We start from the raw sequence: 26,223 nt of genomic DNA, 5'->3' as shown, positions 1-26,223 counted from the left end.
TGAAAGTATCTTTGCTCTTCTGGCTATGTGAAGGGGGGGGGGGGGGTGCCTTTCCTCCAATGAGCTGTCACATAGTGTGTGCCCAGACTCCACACATACACCTGAAGGAGGAAGTAAGAATATATTAAGCTGAAGACAGCAGATATACATGTAAAACTTATAGCGACTGTATACCCGCTGTTTTTTTTTTTTTTTTTTTTCTCTACACCTGCAAGGGAAAAGGCATAATGAGCTAGTATGCACCGCATACTAGCTCATTATGAGATACTTACCTTAGAACGAGGCGCCGGCATCTCACACGGTCCACGCCGAGGGAGCTGACATTTCCCCTCGGCGTGTCTTCCGGGTATTGCGGCTCCGGCGCTGTGAGTGGCCGGAGCCACGATGTCGTCACTCCCGCGCATGCGCGCAGGAGACTTCTGTCCAGCAAGCTCCGGAGTTTGCCGGGCTGTCTGCCGAGAATCCCCTGTGCGCATGCGCCGCTGCAGTCAGCGGCTCATTGCGAGGGGAATATCTCCTAAACCGTACAGGTTTAGGAGATATTTTTTTTACCTACAGGTAAGCCTTATTATAGGCTTACCTGTAGGTAAAAGTAAAAAAAAAAAAAGGTATACAACCACTTTAAGTAGGGAGGTTTGTTTCATCTCTGTGTATCATCTGAGGCTGTTCCCTTCACTGGGTATAGGAGACGGTTTACATCCACTTTAATCAAGTGTGGGTGAACTGTGGCTAACGCTTATTCACCTCTATTTATTCCTAGGATGCCATGGTGCCTTCATTACGCTGCTGGCTGGCAAAAAGTTGGGGCCCTCTGTGGCTCTAGTGCGAGTAGGAAACCAAGGTTTCAGTACTTAAATGGAGTTGTGTTTTAATGTGTATCTAAAGCTGAACGTTTTTTGTAAAGGTTTGGATAGTACATGGAAGAGTTTGCACCTCTCTTGATTTCTTTTTGTGTGGCAACTGTAGAAATTAATCCCCCCCCCATATTTATAATTGCTTCCATTTTTACCAAGACAAATGTCCTATGTGCCATGTTAACATGCCACATTTGCATTTTAGAAGCGTTTTTTGCTTTGCAAATAGTAAAAAATGTATCTCCAGTAAAAATGCCTGTAAACGAAATGCAGCTAAACACGAGTTACCGTGTTTACAAGCTGTTACAGGCATTTCAAATGTCTCTGAACATCCGTCATGAATGCATTTTTTTTGCTTTCCAAAAAATGCTTCTAAACTCAACTGCCTAGAAATGACTATAAACGACCCTGTATACATATACTGATAAGATGACATACAGGAGAGTTTAGGGGCAGCTGAAAAAAACACCCATCTTTCCTAAACGTCCGTTTACCAGCAGCAGTGTACATGAGGCGGGAGGCGGGGGATTTCCTCCTCACTTTGAAAAGATTTTGTCTTTAATTCATGTTCTGTCTGAGGCATGAAAGAAGGAAAAACCTATTCCAAAATTAAGAAAAAAAGAATAGGCTTTAGAGAGATTTTTCTACTGACCAATTGGTTTTTGATAGCACTGCACATTCTTAGAAATTAATTTGATTCTAAAGGCTGGAGGTTTTTTACCTTCATGCATTCTGTGCATGAAGGTAAAAAAAAAAAACTTCTGTGTGCAGCACCCCTACCCCCCCCCCCCCCCCCATCCTTACCTGAGCTCCCTCCAATCCAGCGATGTTCACAATAGCCTCGGCTGTTCCAGGACTTTCCCTTATTGACTGAGACAGCTGCAGGAGCCCATTGGTGCCCACTGCTGTCAATCATAGCCAGTGAGCCAATGAGGAGAGGGGTGAATCCACAGCTCTGTGTCTTATGGGTGCAGTAGATTGGGAGTGAGCGTGCAGTGGTGCCCCCGGGGCAAGCAGCTTTCTCTTGGGACGCTGCTTGAGGGGGAAGAGCCAGGAGTGGATGTCAGGGGACCTGAAAATGAGATGATCAGAGCTGCTCTGTGCAAAACCACTGCACAGAGCAGGTAAGTATAACATGTTTGTTATTTAAAAATAGGAAAAGAAGCTTTAATAACACTTTAACTTTGGGATTTTGCTAACTCCACATTCACTTAACATCAAAATTCCTCAGGGTCAGGTCTGATAGCGTAAAGGTGGTACTTTAAGGCTTGTTTTTGGTGATAATACAAATTATTATAACAGCACATGCAAGGTTTTGGTTTGTTTTACTGTATAGCTGGTTAGTAGGCTAAATGATGTAGTTTGTAAGTTCCCATATCTGTCTGTTAGGAGACAGCTGTAGCCTAAATCCTTAGGTAGTCAGTTTTGTATTAAGTGGGACTGATTGCAGTTTGGGCTATTTGGCTAGTCATTTATAAGGATGCCCCCCCCCCCCCCCCCCCCCCAGGCTCCATTTTTGGAAATGTTTCAAGCATGTAATTTGGTGGAGACCTCAGGGTAGGGGATGATAGAAGACCCAGAATGAAGGTTTTGTATCTCCCAGTTGACCTGGGAATGCCTTGGGTTGATTCATAAGAACTTAAGTCCTTGGCTAGCCAAAAGAAAGTCTGGATTAACCTGTTCAGTCTACTGCTACTGTATATTGAAGAAAATGCTCATCATGTGGAGTGAATGTTTGCAATACTAATATCTGTCTTGTTACTCTATTTGCAGGTATGGCCTCACAAGTTTTGGTATACCCACCATATGTTTATCAAACTCAGTCAAGTGCCTTTTGTAGTGTGAAGAAACTGAAAGTTGAACCAAGCAGTTGTGTGTACAGCAAGAGGAGCTATCCACGCACCGACCTGAATGCTAGAAACCTTGGATTTGCACATCCAAACAACAAGAGTAGGGCTCCTTTGCAGGCAAAAAATCAATTCGACAGACCTCGCCAGCAGACTGCGGCTTCCCAGACCAGCACAGTCGCATTAAAAACCAACGCAGGTGCTCCAGGGGACCCAGCAGCGCGGGCGCAGCCAGATCCGAAAGAGACACCCATAGTTGGATCACCGGATTGTGCTTCAGATTTGCTGGACACACATCAGCGATGTGGATTGAAGCGTAAGAGTGAAGATTTGGAAAACCAAGGTGGCACCATGCAAATTGTTGAGGAGTTGTCCGTGCTGCCTGCTATGCTGCCAGGCAATGCAGCAAACCCAGTAACTGTTGTGGCAACCACAGGAGCGTCTAAACCGAACGGAGCTAACGTGGATGGAGACTATCAGTTGGTACAGCATGAAGTGTTGTGCTCAGTTAAAAATACTTATGAAGTACTTGATTTTTTGGGTAGGGGAACCTTTGGACAGGTAGTCAAGTGCTGGAAAAGGGGGACGAATGAAGTTGTGGCGGTCAAGATTTTAAAAAACCATCCTTCTTATGCACGCCAAGGGCAGATAGAGGTGGGCATCCTTGCCAGGCTGAGCAACGAGAACGCGGATGAGTTTAACTTTGTGCGTGCGTACGAGTGTTTCCAGCATCGGAACCACACCTGCTTGGTTTTTGAGATGTTGGAACAGAACTTATATGACTTCTTAAAGCAAAACAAATTTAGCCCCCTGCCCTTGAAAGTTATACGGGCCATCCTACAGCAGGTGGCTACTGCACTGAAAAAGCTGAAAAGTCTTGGTTTAATTCATGCTGACCTCAAACCCGAAAACATCATGCTGGTGGATCCTGTGAGACAGCCGTACAGGGTGAAAGTAATAGACTTTGGCTCTGCTAGCCATATATCAAAGACTGTTTGCTCAACGTATTTGCAGTCTCGCTACTACAGGTAAGAATTGCCCATGTAATTTCTAGTTTACTCTGTACATACTTAAACATCACAGTTACTGACTCATTTTCCTTGTGGGTTGATCATATCTGATCTTTATTTGTATAATTTTCTGGCTTTTTTATCTTGAAATTTGAAATTTGACATTTGTTTATTATAGACTGAAGGTGTTTGGGCTCAGGAACTCAATAAGTTGACATTTAAAACCTATGATTTATCAGAGCTAGCATCAAAGCCAGTGGGGTGTTTTTGTAATGACTGCTTTGCTGTACATTTTTCTCAGTCTAGCCCTACAATATATTTTTATTGCAGTCTTGTGTTTATGCTCAAATATGTATTTATAAGGTGTAGTCCACCAAGAGGCTCTGCGTTTGGATTCATGCACCTGTTCCTGCCTGCTTGTGCAGCCACTTCTATGGGCTGCTTGCAACACAGCTTGGAGGTGGATGCACACGCATCTGCCAGCGGCTCTGCTTGGAGGATGGAACTAATCTGCTATTTGAATGAGCCCTAAAGCCGGCCATAGATGGCGCAATTTTCTTTCCTTCAACCACGGTTTGCAGGAAAGACAATCACTAGATTCCCCCATCAACATTGACCATGTTAATAGGGGAATCCCTCCCATGAAGCTTTTGTATTCTTCTGGTGGGGGGAGACGTCCCTGCCAGGAGAGCAAACAGTAGCTGCTGCCAATAATCGCATGAAATATCCAACAGGCCGGTTGTGCTCAAGTTTATTGATCAACTTTGGTGCAATCAGCTTGCTTATATGTGGTTCAAATCTTGGCCGGTTTACCAGGTTCCTGACAAAATTCGAACCATGCATGCGAAGGCTGAATGTACCCAAGTTGATCGAACAACTTAGGTACAACCAGCCTGCCTATACATGGTTCGATTCTCAACCGGTCCCTGATGAACCAGCTGAGATTTGAACAGTCTGTGGCTGGCTCTACTATACTGCCCCCCAGGCTATGCAGTTAAAAAAAACTTGTAAATACCATAGTTGCAACTGTTCTTTTATTTTGAGTAATAGGTATGTCCCTAATTAGATCTATTGATGTAGTGTTTTTTTTTACCCATTTATGCTTGATGTGTCCATTCCAGGTTGTCTTCTGTAACAACTATGGTTTACACAGAGAGGAAGTCTTGATTTCCAGCTTATCATAAGACTGCTGGAAGCGTGGCGTGATTTCCTGAATTCCCAGCATTGCAGCAACTAGGAGTCACCGTTGTGTAAATCCTTAAGCTGTAGTGGTGTAATTTCTATAGAGGGGAAAACGTCCTGTTGATGTGACACAAAGCGTTTTGTCCCTTATGTATTCCAGATGCTACCAAAAAAATGTTTCCTGTTTAAAGAACAAGATCAGATGAAAAATACAGTCCATACCTACCTAAGTGGTCCAGTCACCTCTCTCTAATAGAGAGAGCCTCCCCCTCGCAGTGTGTACATCTAGGCTCTGAATGGGCATTAACTTCCAATAGACTTTAAGGCTGGGTTCACACTGCAGCATGCTCCGGCTGACAGCAGGAGTCCGGTGCGTCTCCATCCACTGTTTCAGGTCTGATCTCAGCCCGAATGTTTGCCTGAATTTGGACCTGAAACTGACCAAAAGACGCACAGGACTGCTGTGCAATTCGCATTGGAGCCGCGACGGAGATGTGTGAACCGTCTCCATCGGGAGCCAGGCATAATCTCCTGCTATGTGAATTGGATGCCGGGAAATCCACATTAGTGTGAACCCAGCCTAATGGACTGTACCTGTATGGTCTAAATTAATGTCTTTGGGAGGTTAATACACAACTATGGACTGCAGGAAGAATATGGAGTGTTTGAGTGTAAACCAGAGCTGTTGGAGGGAGGTAGATGGGCACTTGGGTGGGGAATTTAAATTTGAGTACATTAAGGGGACAGGAATGGTGTGCTGAGGGCTTTATCTAAACCCAAACCTTGAAATTCAGATAATGCTTAGCCCTGTTTGATGGAGCTTATTTTGGATCTGATTGTGTTGTGTGGCAGAGGTCTGCACAGCATTGCAAGTCAGATAAAGCAGCTCCCATTTAACTAATCAGTTGGTATATTTAGCTGCTTGCCTAGAGGTGAGCTTTTAACGCAAGTGAATCATGGTTGTAAACTGCTGAGAAATGAGAGAGATCATTTCCATAAATAATAAATTCTGTAATCCATTGCTGGAAATAACAAATTCTGCCTCCCTGTATCATGGCTTATGCTTCCTATACAAGGCTTAGTCACACTCGCATTTTAGTGTTTGAGTAATTTATTACTAGGACCATGACACACAATAATCTTCATAGGGTCTTCTTAAAAACGACTATGTTTCTAGATCAGTAGGGTGATGTCTGTAGTCTTCTGTAGCTTTTCTGGTTTACAATGCTTAAAAATGGGCCCCGACTAAATAAAAATTGATTTTACTTTACCTGCAATAATATTTGTACTTCTGCTTCACCACTATTGTGGTTCACGCTCCCCTGCTCCTCAGTTGGCAGGTCTCGATGTTCTCATGTATAGTAGATTTTAAATGAGCATCACCCCAGTGATACTTGTCTCCTTCTGTAAACCAATAATTATATCAAGGGTACCAATAAAAAGGACCTTTACTTCCCTGATGCCACACTCCCCCAGAAGACAGTACCCTCCTCCCTCTGATGGTTCCATCTTGTGGGCAGTCCCTCGGCATCCTCTATCTATTACAATGCAGGGTTATTAGCCTTACATTGTACTGGTTGATGTCAGAATTTCTGTGATCGCTAGAGCACATTAGGGAAGAGGCTGCGGTAGCTAGTCTTATAAATTAGAGGTAGCCGGCAGGAGTGAGGAAAAAGTGTTTTTTTTTAATCCACTCCGGTTTGGTCACTTAAACCAGCAGCTGCGGCTCCCCTATGTGGGAGAGTGCTTGACAATGGCTCCGGATTTGCAGATCTGTGAAGTCATCCGCCAGCTCTCATTGGCCTTCTGCTATCAGTGCTTCCTCCTCTCCCCTGCAGCAACTGACACACAGGTTAGCCAGAGCTTCTGGATCACTGTGCATTAAAGGAGAAGTATATTTGCAGGTAAATGGCTTAAAGCCTTATGTATAAAGAAAAAAATACAAAGGTATTCCCTTAAAGTGATATTAAACCCAAAAGCAACATTTATTATATTGCAGCTTACCAATTCTTAGATGTGATGTCCGCATTCGTTTTTTCTTTAGGCTATTTTTCTTTTCACCTGGTGATCTGGCCAGTAAGTGTTGTTTTTCAAAAGATCAAGCTACTCTGTAGAGATAGCAGTTAGAGGGTTCTAACAAACCTTTTACCACGGACTGGGGTGCGTACATCGATCAGCTTTTATTTCTTTTACATATCTGCTTATAAAGTGTTAGCTGGAGTTTGGCTTAAATTTTTTAGTGTTTCTAAATCAGCCACCACATCTAATGATTGGTATGCTGCAATATGTTACATGTTTTGGGTTTTAATTGTTACTAAACCCAGTAATATGAAAATAGTCAAATAACTATCTTTAGATAGATTTTTACTCCAAAAGCATTTTATAAAATAAAAAAAAAAATCTGATTTAAATGTTTTTTTTTTTCTTTTAATCATCACATTTTTTATCCACCCTGATTTGTCCCCGTTTACCATTAGAAAATTGAGCAAACAATTGGCAAACCTATGTCATTCATTCCTCCATGACATCACACCTGTACACTTCTAGCACATACCTGTCAGTTCTCCCCTTGTGGTAGTGGAGAGTCATAGCTGCACACATTCAATTGTGTAACCAAAGACCAGCACAGTTCACAGTATGTTTCTGAGCACATGGCTTCCTATGACTTGTTTACATATGATAATATTTTAAGAATTCAGTGGAGTGGCAAATCCTGTTCGGCTCTTATGTATTAGTTTGTCATGCAGAAAATGTTTTTTGCTGTTCAGAATACATTTCAGGATGTAGGTACTCAGTCATTTTTAACAGACCCCTTTCACACTGGGGCAGTTTGCAGGCGTTATTGCGCTAAAAATACCGCCTGCAAACCGACCCAAAACAGCCGCTGCTGTTTGTTCAGTGTGAAAGCCCGAGGGCTTTCACACTGAAGCAGTGCGCTGACAGGAGAAGAAAAAAACTCCTGCAAGCCGCATCTTTGGAGCGGTGTATTCACCGCTCCTAAACCGCTCCTGCCCATTGAAATCAATGGGACAGCGCGGCAATACTGCGGCTATAAAGTATGGTGCTGCGCTAATCCCAGTGAGATAGGCGCATATTGGCTCTGTGCTCGTGAGCGTCTTATAGTGCACCAAAATAGGCTTTGCAAATGTAACAATAAAAAGATAACCTCATATGACAAATGTGTCCTTATGTGCTGATAGTGTGTATGATCAAGAAAATCGTAAATAGATACACAATAAATAATAATAAATATAACGTGCAAAGTGATTAGTGCTTAGGCAACACAGTAGCAAACATAAATGTATGGGTGAATATAGCTCAGATAAAAATAGCAGCTGGCTAAGACTATCACCAATCGCCAACTAGCTAAAAACAAAATAAATCAACACATTCATAAGTGCATATATAGCCAAAGTGCATCCAGTGCAAGTTAAATGTGGCTACGTGCTTAAAAGTTCATAAACATGCATGCAAAACTGCGTGCAAAATATTATCAGGTGCAGTGCTCCTTGCGGCGAAAAACAGTTAATTTAAAAGTCCATAGAACGTGTATTGCCTTCCGTGCTAACCATGGGTGACAGTAGTGGTCAGTCTTCATGCAACAGTGTGCACATTGGTGGGCAGTGGCCCCTTACCTGAAGGTAATGGGGTAATCGCGTTTAGCCAATCAGAGGCATGGCAGACGCTCACGAGCACAGAGCCAATATGCGCCTATCTCATTGGGATTAGCGCAGCACCATACTTTATTCCAGTTTGTTTTAACTGGGGACAGGCTGTACCCCATTCGGTGTATGCTGCTTTTCCTTGTTTGTATTGAGATTGGGTGTCCCTCCTCCTCTCTCCACAACCCCGTTCACGATAGCGCAGGAATACCCCACAATTATCTTAATACTGCGGCTATAGCCACGCTATACGAGCGGTTTTAACCCTTTTTTGGCCGCCAGCGGGGGTTAAAACCGCACCGCTAGCGGCCGAATACAGCCTCAAAAACGACGGTAAAACAGCGCTAAAAATAGCGCTGTTTTACCGCCGACGCCCCCACCGCCCCAGTGTGAAAGGGGTAGTACCTAGCGTTATGTAGCTTTTCTTATCGTACTTGGAAGAACATTTTATTTATTTATTTTTTTTCTGGAGTCTTAAAACTGTCTATTTGCTCCTGGGCAACCTATAGGAACCAAATACATTTTTGTGCTACGTTTCTAGTGTAAGCTAGGAAATAAAAGTGGGAATCTGGTTGCTATTGATTGACAAAACACTTCTTAATGCAGGTACATGAGAACACATGAAGGCTTTGGCTTTGATGTGGAACCGATGATTGTTTTCCCTATTGGAGAAAATTGCTTTAGCATTTACAAGACACAGTAATGTCTGATTAACTTTATCCGAATAAACGTGAAAACAGCATGTTTTTGACATTATCCATGACCCACAGAAATCTGCATAGCTCTAAAAGGCAACAATTTACAAGCTTTATATTTTCAGAGGAGAGCTGTGGATGATGTAGGAACGTAAACTGACCAAGATATCAGGGCTCAGCAGCCATGATAAACCGTGGTCAGTTTACAGAGGGGAGGGGAAGGCAGAACCAGGCAGGATCAGCCAGGTATTTTAGTTTATACAGTGGGCCAAATGACACAACACAAGCACTGTGCTGTTATTCATGCTTTAAGGGAACAGGAGCTATTTGATGTTTTAATGCATTCTCTGCATTAAGATAAATAGCCTTCTGTGTGTATCAGCCCCCCCAATACTTTCCTGAGCCCACCTCTATACAGCAATGTGCATGAGTGCCTCGGCTGTCCAGAACTGTCCCTCCTGATTGGCTGAGACACAGCAGCTCCCGCTGCTGTCAATCAAGGTCAGTTAGCCAATCAGGAGAGAGAAGGTGCGGGGCTGAACCACAGCTCTGTGTCTGAAAGGACACGCAGAGCTGTGACTCGAGTACCCCCATAGCAAGCTGCTTGCTCTGGGGAACACTCTACAGGAGGGAGGGGCCAGAAGTGCTGAAGAGGAACCCAAGAAGGACTATCCGGGCTGCTCTGAAAAAAACAAAAAGACTTTAGTATCACTTTAAGTGGTTTGTCGACTGTCAACTTTTATTGTGTAATCATGCAAACCAAAGTCAACGTATAAAGGTCTCTAGATATGGCAAAGCTTGAGCGTTTTATAGGGTAGGTACACTGCCATTGTTAACCTGAACTAACGCCATTCATTTGGCTGTTTTGCTGACCTTTAGATTAATACACATTTAGATTATTACACTGATTTACAATTAACAAGTATGCAGGTATTACAATCCTAGTCAGGCCTCCTGCACACAAGTGCCATATGACATTTGAGTGTTCTTGGCAGGTTCACCAGGTTTTATTTTATTAAAAGCTTACGATTTAAAGATATCGAAAATTACTTGAAATTACATTAACATGTTGTATCTTAATGAGAGTTTAGTGATTTGGTTTGAAGCTTGTGTATGAGATTTTAGTGATCGGATTCGGCTCTACTTTAAAGTGGAATGTCACCTGGGAGATATTTTAATATCCCCGCTCCTCTTCGGTGCCGCCCTCTTTCATTATATTCAATTAAAAAGCAGATTACGGGTGGGACTTTTGAGGCACAACATACTATAATTAAAATATTTCATAAAGTTTATTCACATGCATTAAAAAATAACCATACAATGAATGATTTTTTTTTTTAATGCATGTGAATAAACTTTTTGATATACTTTAAAGTGTAAAAATAACAAAACGCTGCGCTAAACCCAAAGCTATAAAACACCAAAAGCAGCTGACACACAGACAAATCAAGTCCACTGAAAATTTAAATATACAGAGTGCAGCGCTAAAAGCATCCAACATGTATTATATATACATGTGGGAAATGTGTATTGTGATATATAAATGTTGTGCTAAAGAGAACACATAAAAAATGAAAAATCAACATATAAATGTGGAAAACTGCTGTAAAAACCAGCAATACAAATCAAAGTGTCAATAGTGAAATATGGAACAGCAAAAAAGTCCATATATTATAGGGTAAGAAAGTATCTTCTCCAACGGTGCTCACCCATTGGAGAAGATACTTTCTTACCTTATAATATATGATCTTCCACTTTTTTGCTGTTCCATATTTCACTATTGACACTTTGATTTGTATTGCTGGTTTTTACAGCTGTTTTCCACATTTATATGTTGATTTTTCTTTTTTTATGTGTTCTCTTTAGCACAACATTTATATATCACAATACACATTTCCCACATGTACATATAATACATGTTGGATGCTTTTAGCACTGAACTTTGTATATTTAGAGCCCTTGCACACTGGGGCGGGGGCGGCGTCGGCGGTAAAACGCCGCTATTAATAGCGGCGTTTTACCGTCGGTATGCGGCCGCTAGCGGGGCGGTTTTACCCCCTGCTAGCGGCCGAGAAAGGGTTAAAAACCACCGCAAAGCGCCTCTGCAGAGGCGCATTGCCGGCGGTATAGCCGCGCCGTCCCATTGATTTCAATGGGCAGGAGCGGTAAAGGAGCGGTATACACACCGCTCCGAAGATGCTGCTAGCAGGACTTTTATTACCGTCCTGCCAGCGCATCGCTCCAGTGTGCAAGCCCTCGGGGCTTTCACACAGGAATACATGCAGCGGCACTTTCGGGGCGGTTTGCAGGCGCTATTATTAGCGCAATAGCGCCTGCAAACCGCCCCAGTGTGCAAGGGCTCTTATACTTTAAAGTGTAACTCCACTTTTGTTAAGACAATAACATTCCCCTCTGGGTGATCTATGTACATTGCAAGGAGTATAACAAACTGTTGCAGATTCCTACCTTTTGTTATTCTGAAGAAATCCCTGTGTGTTTGTCTCTGCCTCTGTACTGAGTGGGTCTAATGGGAGTGGTTTCATAATTAACTGTCAGGTGTGGCAGCAGCAGGGCACTAATGAGGAAATCTGCTGGGCCTGCATACCTTTAGACAGGTTCCTATTGAAAGTTTCTCTCCAAAAATGACATTTTTGTTGCAGGGGATGCCTGAAATCTGACTTATTGCAGATTTCTGGGAAAATTGGTGAGACAATCACACAAGCAGGAAATTATGTCTCTGGGGAGTGGTCAGTATACACTCTGTGTACAGAACAACTCCAGGTAGCCATATTGCATTGCATTCTTAGAAAATTACAGAGCTGCAGATTGAAAAGTAAAGGTCATTTTTAATAACATTCAATTACAATATGATTACAATTATATGCGCTATATTATTTTTTTCTTTATTTGCTACCCCCCCCCCCCCATGCACGAAAGTGGAGTTACCCTCTTAATTGTAGTATGTTGTGCCTCAAAAGTCCCACCCCTAATTTGTTTTTTGAAAGGATATGGTATGGATAGGTATGTGGCACCCTGTGCTACGATTTAGCTTGGATTGCATTATATTCAGTGTGCGGAGATGTTTAGCAGGTCTCTGACAGGTCATTGGTATAAAAGGTAACAACACCCAGTTTCATAAAGACCCATTCTGGGCTTTGTCAGTTCCTGCTCATTCTCCCCCCCTCTACGTGATCACCCCTTTTTACTTACCTTAACCCGTGGTCACATGATGCTGCACCCCCAAGTCTCCTCTTATGTTTACCCCCTGCATGGGGCCCATCTTCAGGTGTCCATGTCACTGCCTGTGTGATGCTTCCTGTTGGATGGCTGCCTGTGGGGTCCTTTCAGGACATAAGAGGACATAAGAGGGGGACAGCAGTGGACCGTGGGTATTAGTGCTATTACAGCATTTGATTAGTGGTTCCCTGCACTGGACCTGGATGGGTTACTTAGCTGAACATTGCTGGCTTTACCAAGTAATGGGGGCAAAAACACATACGGTGGGGGGGATAAAAAGTTATTTTATCCCAGAATGGCATTTTAAGATTGGGGGGGAGGAGCGAGGAAGGTTAAAAATGTGTTTATGGGTGACTATCTGCTTTGTCTATTTTAACATTTTTTAAAACAAAATGATCATATGCTGGATTTTTTTTTAATATGATTGAAGTAAAAAAAAAAAAAGATAAGTTAACTTATTCTATGGTTGCTGGCTGTATCAGGGTTTTTGCTTCAGCCTTGCATGGACTAATGTTATTCTATCACTTTGAACTACACATCACTGTAATGTAGCAGCTTTGCTTAAAATAGGCCCCTGAGCCTGGCCAAGGCATGTTGACTACTATAGATGGTGAGGCTGTCTGACTGTAGATTTGAAAAAAGACAGAAGTGCGTTACTAAGTGGGTTCGTTTGCTCAAGGTCAGCAGGATCTAAAGTGAGCGGTTCCAGTACTGGGGGGGGGGGGGGGGGGGTGTTGCTTTAGTGTGCAGATTAAGTTTTTAGGATTATTGTTTAGTGTGTAAATTTTATATGGTAAACAGGTTTATCATGGTCTGTCAGAGCGACAATTTTTTATATGCTTTTCTGCTCAGCATTGTTCTAGAAGTAGGGTGGCCATTCTGACAGAGGGGTTTTGTTTTATATATATAAAAAAAAAAAAAAAAAAATCAATATTTTTTCTTTTTTGTTTGATGAAAGAATGGTGGTAAATGCAAATTTAAAAAAATCTGTAAATTTAAGGCGTTATGTACATGGTAGTATTTTTCTTTTTTGCTTAAAAAGTTGTCCATACTGCATTTGAACTCATACAAACATACACTGCATACATGTCTGTATGAGCTGAGATGCACACACTCTGCACAAGCTCTGCTGCCACTTGAATAACTCATTAGGCTGGGTTCACACCTGTCCTGCTGCGGTTTGCAGTCCTGTGCGGTTTTGTTCACTGGTTTGAGTGCAAATTTTTACTTGAATTCACACCTAAACCAGGCCCAAAAATATCGCACAGGACCCATTTTAGAAACTGACCGCGGCCGCCCCAGACATTTGTGCACCGGCTCCATTGAAAGTCGGTCCAATTCACGTGTTATAAAAAACGCATCCGATTTGTGTGTGTGTGTGTATATATATATATATATATATATATATGTATGTGTGTATATATATGTATATATATATATATATATATATATATATGTATATATATATATATTACCGAGCCTAAAACAGAGAACATGTAAACAATGTGTTGTGTGTAACAGATGGCTGCACCTGCTGATAACACACTATTGTTTACATGTCAGACCTGATCAGCAGCAAATTGTACAGCCGTATGCATGAACTCCAAAGCCTAGTAAACAGGATGAGAAAATCAGACTAAAAATATAGTTTTCAGAGCGATCGTATGATAATATGACTGTTGGTATGCAGTTTTCAAGAGCCGGTCACAATAATTCATGTGAAATTATCTGAAGGGATAAACGCGAAAAATGTTCTCGTACGATACCAGAATGAACGATATTAGTTTAAAGTGATACTAAAGTCTCGTCCTTTTTTTTTTTTTTTTTTTTTTTTTACATTACAATACAACACATTACATCGCTTCTGAAATTGTATTCTGCTGTACGAAAATTTTCAGAACTTTAGTAACCTATTGGGTTTCGATATGAGACTAGCATGAGAAAAAAATGGATAATCATTTGTTTGATTTTGTCATGATGTGTACTCCAGGAAGAAGAAAAAAAAGCCTCCATTCAAGCAGTTTTATTGGCTCTCGCCTTTTGTAAAATGTTTGTTGCTGCTGGTCCTTGATTCTGTCAGCGTCCTTTACCTAGAAATATGAGACTCCCTTTTTCAGGGTTACTTCTTTAGGGAGTCTCAGCTCTGCCCACAGAAGCATGCTATCCTTTGTGTAATCTGAATCGGCCTAGACGGTTTCCCATCCATTAAAAAACAGCATGGAGTATTATTTTGTGTCAGATTCAGGTAATAACAATGGCTCTTTCTCTTCCCATTTTAGCCACAGAGCAGTTCCACCGTCAGCTTGATTTGAATTTGTTTTAAACTTTCAGATAGCATGTGAAGCATGATGGGAATGTGAACAATGAGTGCGCCTTCTTATGCTCTAAAAATGTAGCATTGCGTGTTGCATACCTGGTTAATAGATGCTTAGTAATTTTTTTTTTTTTTTTTTAGTTCTTTTAGGCCTCATGTATACTGCTGCTGGTAAACAGACGTTTAGGAGCAGTTGGGCATTTTTTTTCAACTGCTCCTGAACTCTCCTCTGTTATCTTATCAGTACATGTACACAGGAATGTTTATAGTCGTTTCCAGCACTTTAGAGGCTTTTTTTGGAACACAAAAAATGGATTCAGAAGCTGAGTTTAGAGGCATTTCAAGCGCCAAATGCTTCTAAGCGTGGTAACTCGCCTTTAGCCGCATTTCGTTTTACAGGTGGTTCGTTTTTGGCTATTTTGAAAAAAAAAAAAATTTTTTTTATTTACTTTTTTTAAAACCCTTCTAAACGCAAACGCGGCAAAATGGCACTAAACACGACATGTAAACGCAGCAAAACGGACGTTTTAAGCGTGGGTTACTATCTGTCAAGTTAAATCATTCAGGAGAGGTTGTAAAAACGTCCCATGTACATGAATCCTAATAATAAGTTTAACCCATCTGAGGGTCACATTACCTCCAGGCAAACATTTTATTTAGTTTTGGATAAGGTGGGGAGGGTTAGACCATTTTTGTCAGGATTTTTTATTGTCCGTGTTCCTATTGGAGAGTTTTCATCTCAAGACAGGAAGTGAGGAAGAATCTCTCCAACGGGGACAACAAACAAAACCAACCTGCTTGTAATACAATGGGGAAAGGTTGGGATCTCTGACAATATTTTTGTTTTATGTGTGTACTTTGCTGTACCTGTTGTAACCACCTCCCCATTTCTTGTTCTGTGTCACAAGCACAGCAAGTGGGGTAAAAATCTCCACAGTAGGATCACAGACACAAATGATAACGGCTCCCTATACCATCCAAAACTAAAAAAAACTAAAAATTTTTTTTTTAGTTGGAGTTTGGCTTTAAGGTTAGTGAAGAGCCACATGTGCCTGAGCCGCTAGTTAGAAACTACAGTTCTGAAGCTACAAAAAACAAAAAAAAAACACCCACCAAAAAACAAATCCGTACCCAAGTTGTCCATTATCAAGCAGGACAAGCACAAATACTGAGAGTAAAGCTTCATCATCGTTAATGATGGTGGCAGTATTTGGTATCTGTCATATAATTATAATGAAATGTAAGAATCAAATATTCTACTAAGATTAACGTGTTTTTTAAGCCACTGTGATAACTTCATACAATCCTTTGTGTTTTGTAATGATAGGTGCCCCAGTGTGTGTGCTTTATAAAAAAAAAAAAAGCCGCTATATATCTTTTTCAGAGTGCCGCTCATGTGACCAGCCCCCCTCTCTATTCTCTTGATCTGACAGTTACAGCAGGAGGGGCTGAGAATCCCCCGCTGACATCAGTCTGGGGGAGAGAGTTGGCCGGCGCTCTGAAATAAGGTATAGAACTGCATTTTGTTTTGTTTTTTAGAAAGCACACACACTGGGCACCTATCATTATCAAACACAGGGGATTGTATGGAAATACAAAAGTAATCTCAGCACCAGGAGGGGAGGGGCAGGCACTAGTAGGAGCTAACAGGCAGGAAGGGAGGGGGAGAGGTGGAGAGAGCAGATAACATAGACACGTAAACTGACCACAATATCAGGGCTCAGCAATTTACAAGCTTTATAGCTTTATATTTTTATAGAGCAGCTGTGGGTGACAGAGAAACGTAAACTGTCCACGGTGTCAGGGTTCAGCAGCCATGATAAACCGTGGTCAGTTTACAGGGGGGAGGGCAGGATCAGCCAGATATTTTAGGTGATAAAATGGGCCAAATAACACAGCACAAGCACTGTGCTGTTATTCATGCTTTAGACTTACAGGGGTCTCCAAACTATGGCCCTCCAGTTCAGGAACTACAATTCCCATCATGCCCAGTCATGTCTGTGAATATCAGAGTTTTACAATGCCTCATGGGATGTGTAGTTCCGCAACGCCTGGAGGGCTGTGGTTTGGAGATTTTTTTTAGGGTAACAAATGCTTTAAAGCCCAAACTAATTTATTATTATTATTTTTTTTTTAACCTGCTAAATACATTTCAGATACACCAAAACAAAAAGTGAACAATACTTTAGTTATTTTTTTTTCTCTAAAGCAGACCCAGCCTGAGTAGGAAAGCCTGGCCCCTTGCTCTCTATGGGGACGCAGTGGTCCTTCTGCAGAGGTTTGACGCTCCCTCCGTGAGACCTGTACTGTAATCCACAAAGCTTCTGCTCTCTGCTGATTGGAGAACGCTGGCTCTGACTCAGCCAAAAGCACAAGTCAGACTTCTGCAGAGAGGTCACTGCTTCCACACAGAGAGCAAGGGTTTAGGCTGGCAGGGGACAGGTTTAGGCTTTAGCGCATTTTTATGAATGAGCTGTCAGGTTTTCTAAGACTTCTTTGTTACAAAATAGAGTTGTTACATTGCAAACAACTGTCATTGTGCTGTATGTTACAAAAGTGTGTTTCAAGAATATTGGAGACTGCTGCTGTGTTACAAAAGTATATTGGAATCATCCAGCAATGCAAGAGACTGAGGCCTCATTTACACCATAAGGGGATAAAAACTGATTGTATTGGCTTGTTCACACCATGTGCATAGATGCGCATAATTACGTACATCTCTGCAAGGGCACAAAGGAAAAAACAGTTGTTCTCTGTGTGCCCTGTTCACACCACATTGTTGATGTCACATGATTTTTTTTTTTTTCTGCGCAGAAAACTGCAGACACAGAAAAAGTGTACACGTGATGCCAGTGTTGTGTTAAAAGGTCACATAGTAAGGTTCACACTAGTGCGAGCCATGCATCCTTGCTCAGGCATGGCAGCTCATTTGAGTGGGCTTCTGTGCCACGCGAGCAAGGTGCATGCACTCTTTTAAAAATGTGGCTGCATGGAAACCGTATGGTATTTTCGACCTTGCGATTCTTCAATGCAGCTCCCACACGTGATGCAGGGCTGAGATGTGTTGGGTGCTATTCAGTATGGATGGCAGTCCCGTGCATCTCGCAGGAGCAGTTTGATTTGGCTACAAGTGCGAATCGATGCAATTCTGGCAACAGCAACGCACAGTGCTGGCTAGTTTAGCCTTATGCCCGGTTTGCACTGATATGGCTCTACGTGCAAGCACTACCGTGCCTCCTGAAATGCAGGGAAAAGGTCCCTGCTCCATTGTTGGAATCGCAAGTGCAGTGCGATTTTTCAGTGCGTGCTATTATGATTGATGGCACCCGCACACATCTCCATCTGCATTTTGTGTGGGTGGTTCCGGCTGCAGGAACAGGTGCGGACCTGCCGCGGGAAACACCCACACAGATGTGTACCAGGCCTTAAGGCCTGATTCACTCCTATGCATTTTTAGTGCTTTTTGCAGATTTGCACTACAGTCCATTTAGCATGGTTTCCTATGGAACACGTTCTGTGGTGCAAATTTGCAAAATGCACTAAAAATGCATAGGTGTGTATCAGGCCTAAAACAGGCTGATAAAAATGAAATGTGACCTGTGACCCTTTTCATCTAACCTTTTCCAACTGATACCAGCTCACTATTAAGGATAACCTATAGCTTCCTGATAAAGACTATACTTTGTCAGCATTCTGTGCTCTGGATGTTTATTGGAAGATTCGGCCTAATCGTAGCATTTACTGAAAATGTATATGCTCTGTGAGCATTGATATACTATGTAGGCCTTGTGTTTTGTTCACGTTTTGCTTCAAGTGCATAGAGTGAGAAAAACATACATTTTTTATTGCCTACATATGCATGAGATTTAACATTTTCCAATAGCAAGATCATAGCTTACACATATATACTGCCAGACATTCGTTTTAACTGTTTCTTTTGGCAACATGTCAGAATATGGACGTTAAAAAATAGCCCATTGCCTAATGTATCCTGCAATCTGAGCTGCTTGTGTTGTAATAGATGAAGTTGAAGCATTTCTGTGTATTAGTGGTGTCTAAAGGAATGTTCGGAATTTGTTGTGCCTGTAAATGGCTTGTACCTAGGAGTCCTACAGCAGCCAGTGAATCTGCTAATTAACCTCTGAGCTACTGAAATTGTACAAGGATTGAGAATCTACTGGTACTCACAAGCCAAATAGCAGCCAGTGTGTGTACATTAGGGTGTCCAACAGAAGCCGATCTGATGACCATTCCTTTGCATATAGATTGTACCTTGTTAATTTCTCCTTTTATTTTATCTACAAATTTATATAGACTCACCTGCCACTTTATTGGTACACCTTGCAAGTACTGGGTTGGACCCCCTTTTGCCTTCAGAGCTTCCTTCTTCATGGCAGAGATTCAACAAGGAGTTGGAAACATTCCTCAGATTTTGGTCCACAGTGTCCATGATAGCATCACGCAGTGCGAGCCTGTGCGAATTGTAGCCTCAATTCCTGTTTTTAGCTGACAGGAGTGGCACCCAGTGTGGTTGTCTGCTGCTGTAGCCCATTTGTTTCAAGGTTTGATGTTGTGTGTTCAGAGATGGTATTCTGCATACCTTGGCTGTAACGAGTGGCTGTTTGAGTTACTGTTGCCTTTCTATCATCTCAAACCAGTCTGTCCATTCTCCTCTGACCTCTGACATTGACAAGGCATTTTCTTCCACACAACTGCCGCCCACTGGATATTTTCTCTTTTTTTGGCCCATTCTCTGTAAATCAGCAGATCATTAGCAGTTTTTGAAATGCTCAGAGCAGCCCGTCTGGTACCAACAACCATGTCATGTTCAAAGTCACCTAAATCCCCTTTCTTCCCCATTCTGATGCTCCAGTCAAACTTGCGTAAGTCGTCTTCACCACGTCCTAGATGCCTAAATGCATTGAGTTGCTGCCATGTGATTGCTTGATAAACAATTTGTGTTACCAAGCAATTGAACAGGTGTACCTAATAAAGTGGCCAGGGAAATGTATATGACATACCCTAGTCATTCATTCATTTCAGGTACTTATATAGCGCCGTCAATTTACGCAGCGCTCTACATATACGCTGTACATTCACATCAATCCCATAGTCATTATTCATATGTATGTTTTTAGATCTAAATGTGTTTTGTTATTTTTAACTTCTTTGCTTTATGTATAACATATTGTATTTTCTTTCCACTATATTCTTAAACTAATATTTATTTAAAAAATATATAAATAAATAAATAAATGACCTAAGCTAAAATGCACCATAAGCAGTTTTGTTTTTAGATGTTAGAATTTTTACTGAACAATGTACATGCTGGCTTTTTGCTATAACTGAAAGAATGAAGGAAAAGGATGAAGGAAAATAAAAAGACTGTACATCCTGTGAAGAAAGCAGCATTCATGCCTCTCCCTTGGGGCAGCTCGATCGAGTCAGGCATAGGTGTGTTTTGGATCATTATCATGTTGGAATGTCCAAGTACGTCTCATGCGCAGCTTATAGAACACTGCACCCCTCACTATTCACTTTGCCCCCCCACCTTATAGAACACTGCACCCCTCACTGTTCACCCTGCTCCCACCCTATAAAACACTGTACCCCTCACTAGTATACACCTCTGCACCCCACAGAACACTGCACCCCTCACCCCATACTGATCTACTCTACAGAACATTGCACCCCTCACTAGTACACCCTCACCCCACAGAACACTACACCCCTCACCCCATACTGATCTACTATACACCCTGCCCCCCACCCTGTAGAACACTGCACCCCTCACTATACACTCTGCCCCCACTCGATAGTACACTGTACCCCTCACTGTTCACCATGCCACCATCCCATAGAACCCTGCACCCCTCAAAGTATGCCCTGCCCCCACCTCATAGAACGGAGAGAGCTTTGTCCGGTAGACTGTATGGGGCCCATGATTTCTAACAGCAACCCTGTCGCTCTGTGTGCTGGCGGGGTGATAGGAAAGCTCTCCCCCTCTCTTCTTTCACTAAGTGGGTGGGGAGCTGAGGAATGAATATATATATATATATATATATATTTCTTCTGCCAGAGAGCCATAAGATGACACTTCTGGGTTCGGGAGAGGCATGTGACCACCTCACAGGAATGAAGTGCTCAGGCCTGAACAATCAATTGCCCGATCAAATAATTTTTACCTAACGATGAGGAGGAAAAGTTAGTTGAAGCGGTAGTGGGGGGGCGCGTTGTTCTTAAAAGAAAATGACTTTTCTTTGACCAAGGTGGCAGTATCTCTTTAAAACCCGGTCACAAGTAAAATGAATAATGTTGTTGCACTTTGATTCAATCTGTATTATGGAACATGCAACAGGAGTTGTGGGGACATCCTCATGTGCATGGGAAAACCCAGATTTTATGGTGGGTAGAAAGTGAGCTGGGATCTATGGCCGAGATGCACTATATTACCAAAAGTATTGGGACACTTGCCTTTACTCACACATGAACTTTAATGGCATCCCAGTCTTATTCCGTAGGGTTCAATATTGAGTTGGCCCTCCCTTTGCAGCTATAAACACTTCAACTCTTCTGGGAAGGCTGTGCACAAGGTTTAGGAGTGTGTCTATGGGAATGTTTGACCATTTTTCCAGAAGCACATTTGTGAGGTCAGGCACTGATGTGGTCGAGAAGGCCTGGCTCGCAGTCTCCACTCAAATTCATCCCTAAGGTGTTCTATTGGGTTGAGGTCAGGACTCTGTGCAGGCCAGTCAGGTTCCTCCACCCCAGCTCACCCATCCATGTCTTTATGGACCTTGCTTTGTGCACTGGTGTGCAGTCATGTTGGAACAGGAAGGGGCCGTCCCCAAACTGTTTCCACAAAGTTGGGAGCATGAAATTGTCCAAAATGTCTTGGTATGCTGACGCCTTAAGAGTTCCCTTCACTGGAACTAAGGGACCAAGCCCAGACCCTGAAAAACAACCCCGCACCATAACCCCTCCACCAAATGATTTGGACCAGTGCGCAAAGCAAGGTCCATAAAGACATGGATGTGCGAGTTTTTGCTGGAGAAACTTGACTGGCCTGCACAGGGTCCTGACCTCAACCCGATAGAACACCTTTGGGATGAATTAGAGCGGAGACTGTGAGCCAGGCCTTCTTGTCCAACATCAGTGCCTGACCTCACAAATGTGCTTCTGAAAGAATGGTCAAACATTCCCAACCTTGTGCACAGCCTTCCCAGAAGAGTTGAAGCTGTTATAGCTGCAAAGGGAGGGCCAACTCAATAATGAACCCTACAGACTAAGACGCCATTTAAGTTCATGTGCGTGTAAAGGCAAATGTCCCAATACTTTTGGTAGTATAGTGCACTACTTTTCCCTACTGAAGCCTCAAAACCATAACAAGTTAGCAGGAATCTCGGACCACCAGACTCCATGTGTGACCCTTTTAGGCTAGGTTCACACTATCCAAAGCTCTGAAAAGCGATCTGTGGTGGATCTTTTTTCAGAGCGCGGCTAAGCAGCTTCTGTCAGGAGGTGATACTGCTGCCTTCTGAATTTTCCCTCTTCTATCTGCTAAATACATTTTTATCAGAGCCAATGCAGCACAACCTCTAGTCTAGTGTATGACTTGTGGTTGTGCCAAAACCCCATTGAGTTTAATGTAATACAAAGGATACTGTCTACACGACAGGCACTCCTCACCACAAACCCTCCAAAGACTCCATCCACAAAATGTACGAAGAGCATTGGAAGCTGCTCACTGTTTTAAAAGCCTTATTTAACACCCCGATATACAAACTGTTCCACCTGGATCACAGGCACTCCAACGCGTTTCACTCTAACTAGAGGTTACTCATAGGGTCATTGACTTTAATGGTCAGGTGGTGCCATCTGTCAACTTGGCATGCCGCGTTAAATTTCGACGGGCGCAACACGTGACCTGCCTCCTCCAGCTGTTTAAACTTTTAGGTGTGTGGGGCTGCTCACATGAAAGGGGCCTTAGTTAAAGTTTGTTTAGAAATACTTTGTTTATATATTGAAAGCTAAAAGCATACCCAGGTAACAGTCTGCTGAGTGGCTAATTCAGCCCTGGTACGCCTTTCAGGTAGAGAGCTACAAAAAAAGGGAAAGGATCCAAGGTAAATGTGCACCAAAGGTTGGAACGCTGTGATGATATTAGGGATGGTGGGGGTGGTGCGCAGTATGATTTCACACAGTAAAAAATAAAAAAAATCCTTTATCTTTACTGCTTGGTGAACAGGCACACTTGCTAATCTTTATTAGTAAAATGCGGCTAAATAAAAAAAAAAAAAACAGGAAGTGCTTAAAGTCACCTACTGACCTTGCAGAGAAAGGTTTATATGCTTTACCAGCATCTGTTCATTAACAGGTAAATCCATTTCTGTATTTGCCTTCTCTGTTACATGCAAGGAACAGTACAGGGAAAGCCCAAATTCCATCCTGGGGCCTGGGTCCTCTTTCTTTTTTTTTTTCCTTGATGATGATGATTATTATTATTATACAGGATTTATATAGCGCCAACAGTTTACGCAGCGCTTTAAAATTTAAAAGGGAGACAATACAGTTATAATACAATAAAATACAAGAGGATTTAAGAGGGCCCTGCTCAGAAGAGCTTACAATCTAGTAGGTTCCAACTCATTTGTAGAATATACAGAATAAGCATCACCCATACAGAAGCAAAACACAGGTCCCACCAAGACTCAGGAAAAGAGCATTTGGAGATGCATGGAGAGTCTAAAATATTTTCCAACCATCTTTGGCTGGTTTTAGGCCCCGTTCACACCTGAGCAACTTTCTGCTTGTAACTCTAAAAATGCTCAACAAGCCAAATCCCATTCATCCCCTGTTCTGTCGCCTGAAGCTCAAAAAAAAAGTACATGAGCTTCTTTTTGGCAGATTACAAATGTTTTTGGCCCCATAGACTTCAATAGAAATGCCCAAATTGGGAGTTTTACAAGCTTTTTACGTTCAAATAGCAGCTCTCTACCCCTAATTTCCTCTCCCTCTCCTCCCCCTAGTGCTTTCTATTGGCTAAATAAAAATGTCTGAAGTTGTAAAACGCTTGTAATACGCTTCTAAAACGCTCTAAAAAAGCTGCAAAGAAGCTTAAAAAAATGCCAGTAAATTGATATGCCCAGTTATTAATGGAGCCTGAGTTTAGGTAGGCATATCATCCCAACATATTAATGAGCGTAAGAAAAGAAGAGAGAATGGCATACCCCTCCTAGGTCCTAATGAGAGTTACACAGATAAGGCGAGAGCAGTAAAATGAAAGCATTGTATAAAATAGAAAATTTGTAGAAAAACATCTTGGATCTCTGGAGTTCATCGAAGAATAATGTACTCTCAGATCCCATGTTTTGATCCCATCAAATTTGTTTTGGGTATTACGTAACATGTAGGTGAGTTTATCACTGTCCACAGCTCAATCTAACTTGCACTTGATGAAATCTACAGACAATGTAAACTGTAAGTTTTCGCTATCACTATTCTGGTGGCTTACATTATATATGTCACAAGTTATTTAGTATATTTAGGGTGAGCCCTTTCAAATTTGAATGAAATAAAGTGGGTTCAGGTAGGTTAACCCTGGTTATTGAACATATATCAGGTTATACATTTTGAACTAACATTTATGCATTTTGGGGCAATGCCAGCATAGATGGTACATGGGACTTTGTTTGTCACAACCCCCTATAACACTGTGGTGATAAATGACAGTACAGTTGTGATAACCTAGTGGATACCATGTGCTGCCTCCTCAATGTGGTCAATTATTACCCGAGATAAATTGTGTGTGACAACCTGCCAGTCCTGACTATCCAAACAATTATGGAGATCCACTTACATGGGAATTTCTAGGGAGTCACTGCTCTATTTTAAAATCCTGAAGGAGTTTTCTGTCACTGATTTTAAATAAATGAGTATACGCGCCCCCCCCCACATTTGATTATCATTTTGTTGTGTGTTGCTAAATCTATTAATAATAATAAAATAAAAAAAAGCAGTGGAAATATTTGACCTCTTTCATTTTTTTTTTTTTCCTGTAACGGTGTATCGCAGATCTTTTACAGTTAATGTGGAAAATAAATTTCTTTTTTTACTGTGCAAACTGCAGTAAACTCAAGGAAGTCTGTGGGAGTTTTTCCATCTGATCCCCTTGATCTCTGACGTCAGTATAGTGTTGGCAAACTAGTAGCACCAAAATTATAAAAGGACAGTCATAGCCAAGCCCTGTCCTGTTCTAGTATGGCTACAGCTGCCACAGTAAACCTACTTTTTCTGGAATAGATTGGATGATGATTGTGGTGTACATTCAAAATAGCATCTGGAAATAAAGAATCAGTTTGTTAAAATTCAAACATCTATGAGCCAGTTATTTGAATTTTTTTTTTTAGTTCTTTTGCCTATTGATGGCAGCAACAAAATACAGGGAACCTGTTTTTTGGATAATGTGGAAGCTGTCATTACTGAACTCCTGAAAATTATAGATGTCTGTCTATCTGGCTTTAGTGTTTAAAGTCTATGATCTAGGCAACTACCATTTTGGAAAGGAGAGGTCCCTAATGGTAGCCTACATACATCAGTACAGGCTTCCTTTTACAGACCCGCTCATTTTGTATGTAAATTGCCTCCCATCATCCGCCATGTACAGTAGCTGTTTACATTGCGGCCAGAATCCAGTTGAACCTACCAGATTGAAATTTACTGACACGACACTCAAAACTTACTGGCACTGTTAAGTTTTCACTGGCATATCTAAAAGTTACAAAATTACAGTTTAAGTGCAAATTTCAGTATTTAGGCTACAAACAAGTACAGTATGCAAGTAGTAAAGTGATTTAAGGTAGATATTAAGGCCAAAGCATATTTCTTATTTTATTTTTGATATAGTAAATAAGTAGCTCAGGGACAGGAATCGAGAGGGCAAGAAATTAGAATGGGCGGCACACACACATGAAATTGACTCTCACAGTGACTCTGACAGCAGTGTGCAGCAGCACAGGTGATGATGGCACCTCACCAACATGACACGTCCCCTCCTGGCATGGGGAGTCACAGTGACCCTCTCTCTCCATGCCAGGTGGTCCCTTCAGTCCACTCCCGGCTTCACGTGACACACCGCCGGCCTGGTCCAAACACACTATAGCAAGCACTCGGATGATTTCGGCCAAGCGTCAGTCATATTTTTTACTTTTTCTTTCACTGGCAGGAGAAAAGTGCCCATTTTTTATTGGCTGCCAGTAAAAATCCTGGCAGTTGGTAACACTGGTGAGCAGAGTCCTAAGCTGTCCATACATGGTTAAAGCTTCTACCCATGGGACATCCACCAGGAGTGAATATGTATTCAGGGGTATGTGGTGTGGGCTGGATTACATGATGATCTAATCCTGCTGATGTACTGGCATTA

The 26,223-nt window shown here is 42.0% G+C and overlaps 1 protein-coding gene across 1 annotated transcript in view; it reads left to right on the top strand.

The window, feature by feature from the left end:
- The window catches only part of HIPK3 (homeodomain interacting protein kinase 3), a 178,080-nt gene that overhangs the window by 34,925 nt on the left and 116,932 nt on the right, over positions 1–26,223 (top strand). The window contains exon 2 of the mRNA XM_073604467.1: positions 2,628–3,729. Within this exon, the coding sequence (XP_073460568.1) occupies positions 2,628–3,729 (1,102 nt within the window). The remainder of the gene's footprint in view (positions 1–2,627; positions 3,730–26,223) is intronic.

Source organism: Aquarana catesbeiana, linkage group LG11 (genome assembly GCF_042186555.1).
Source record: "Aquarana catesbeiana isolate 2022-GZ linkage group LG11, ASM4218655v1, whole genome shotgun sequence".
Classification (NCBI taxonomy): Eukaryota; Metazoa; Chordata; class Amphibia; order Anura; family Ranidae; genus Aquarana; species Aquarana catesbeiana.
This window is presented reverse-complemented; position numbering and strand designations above follow the sequence as displayed.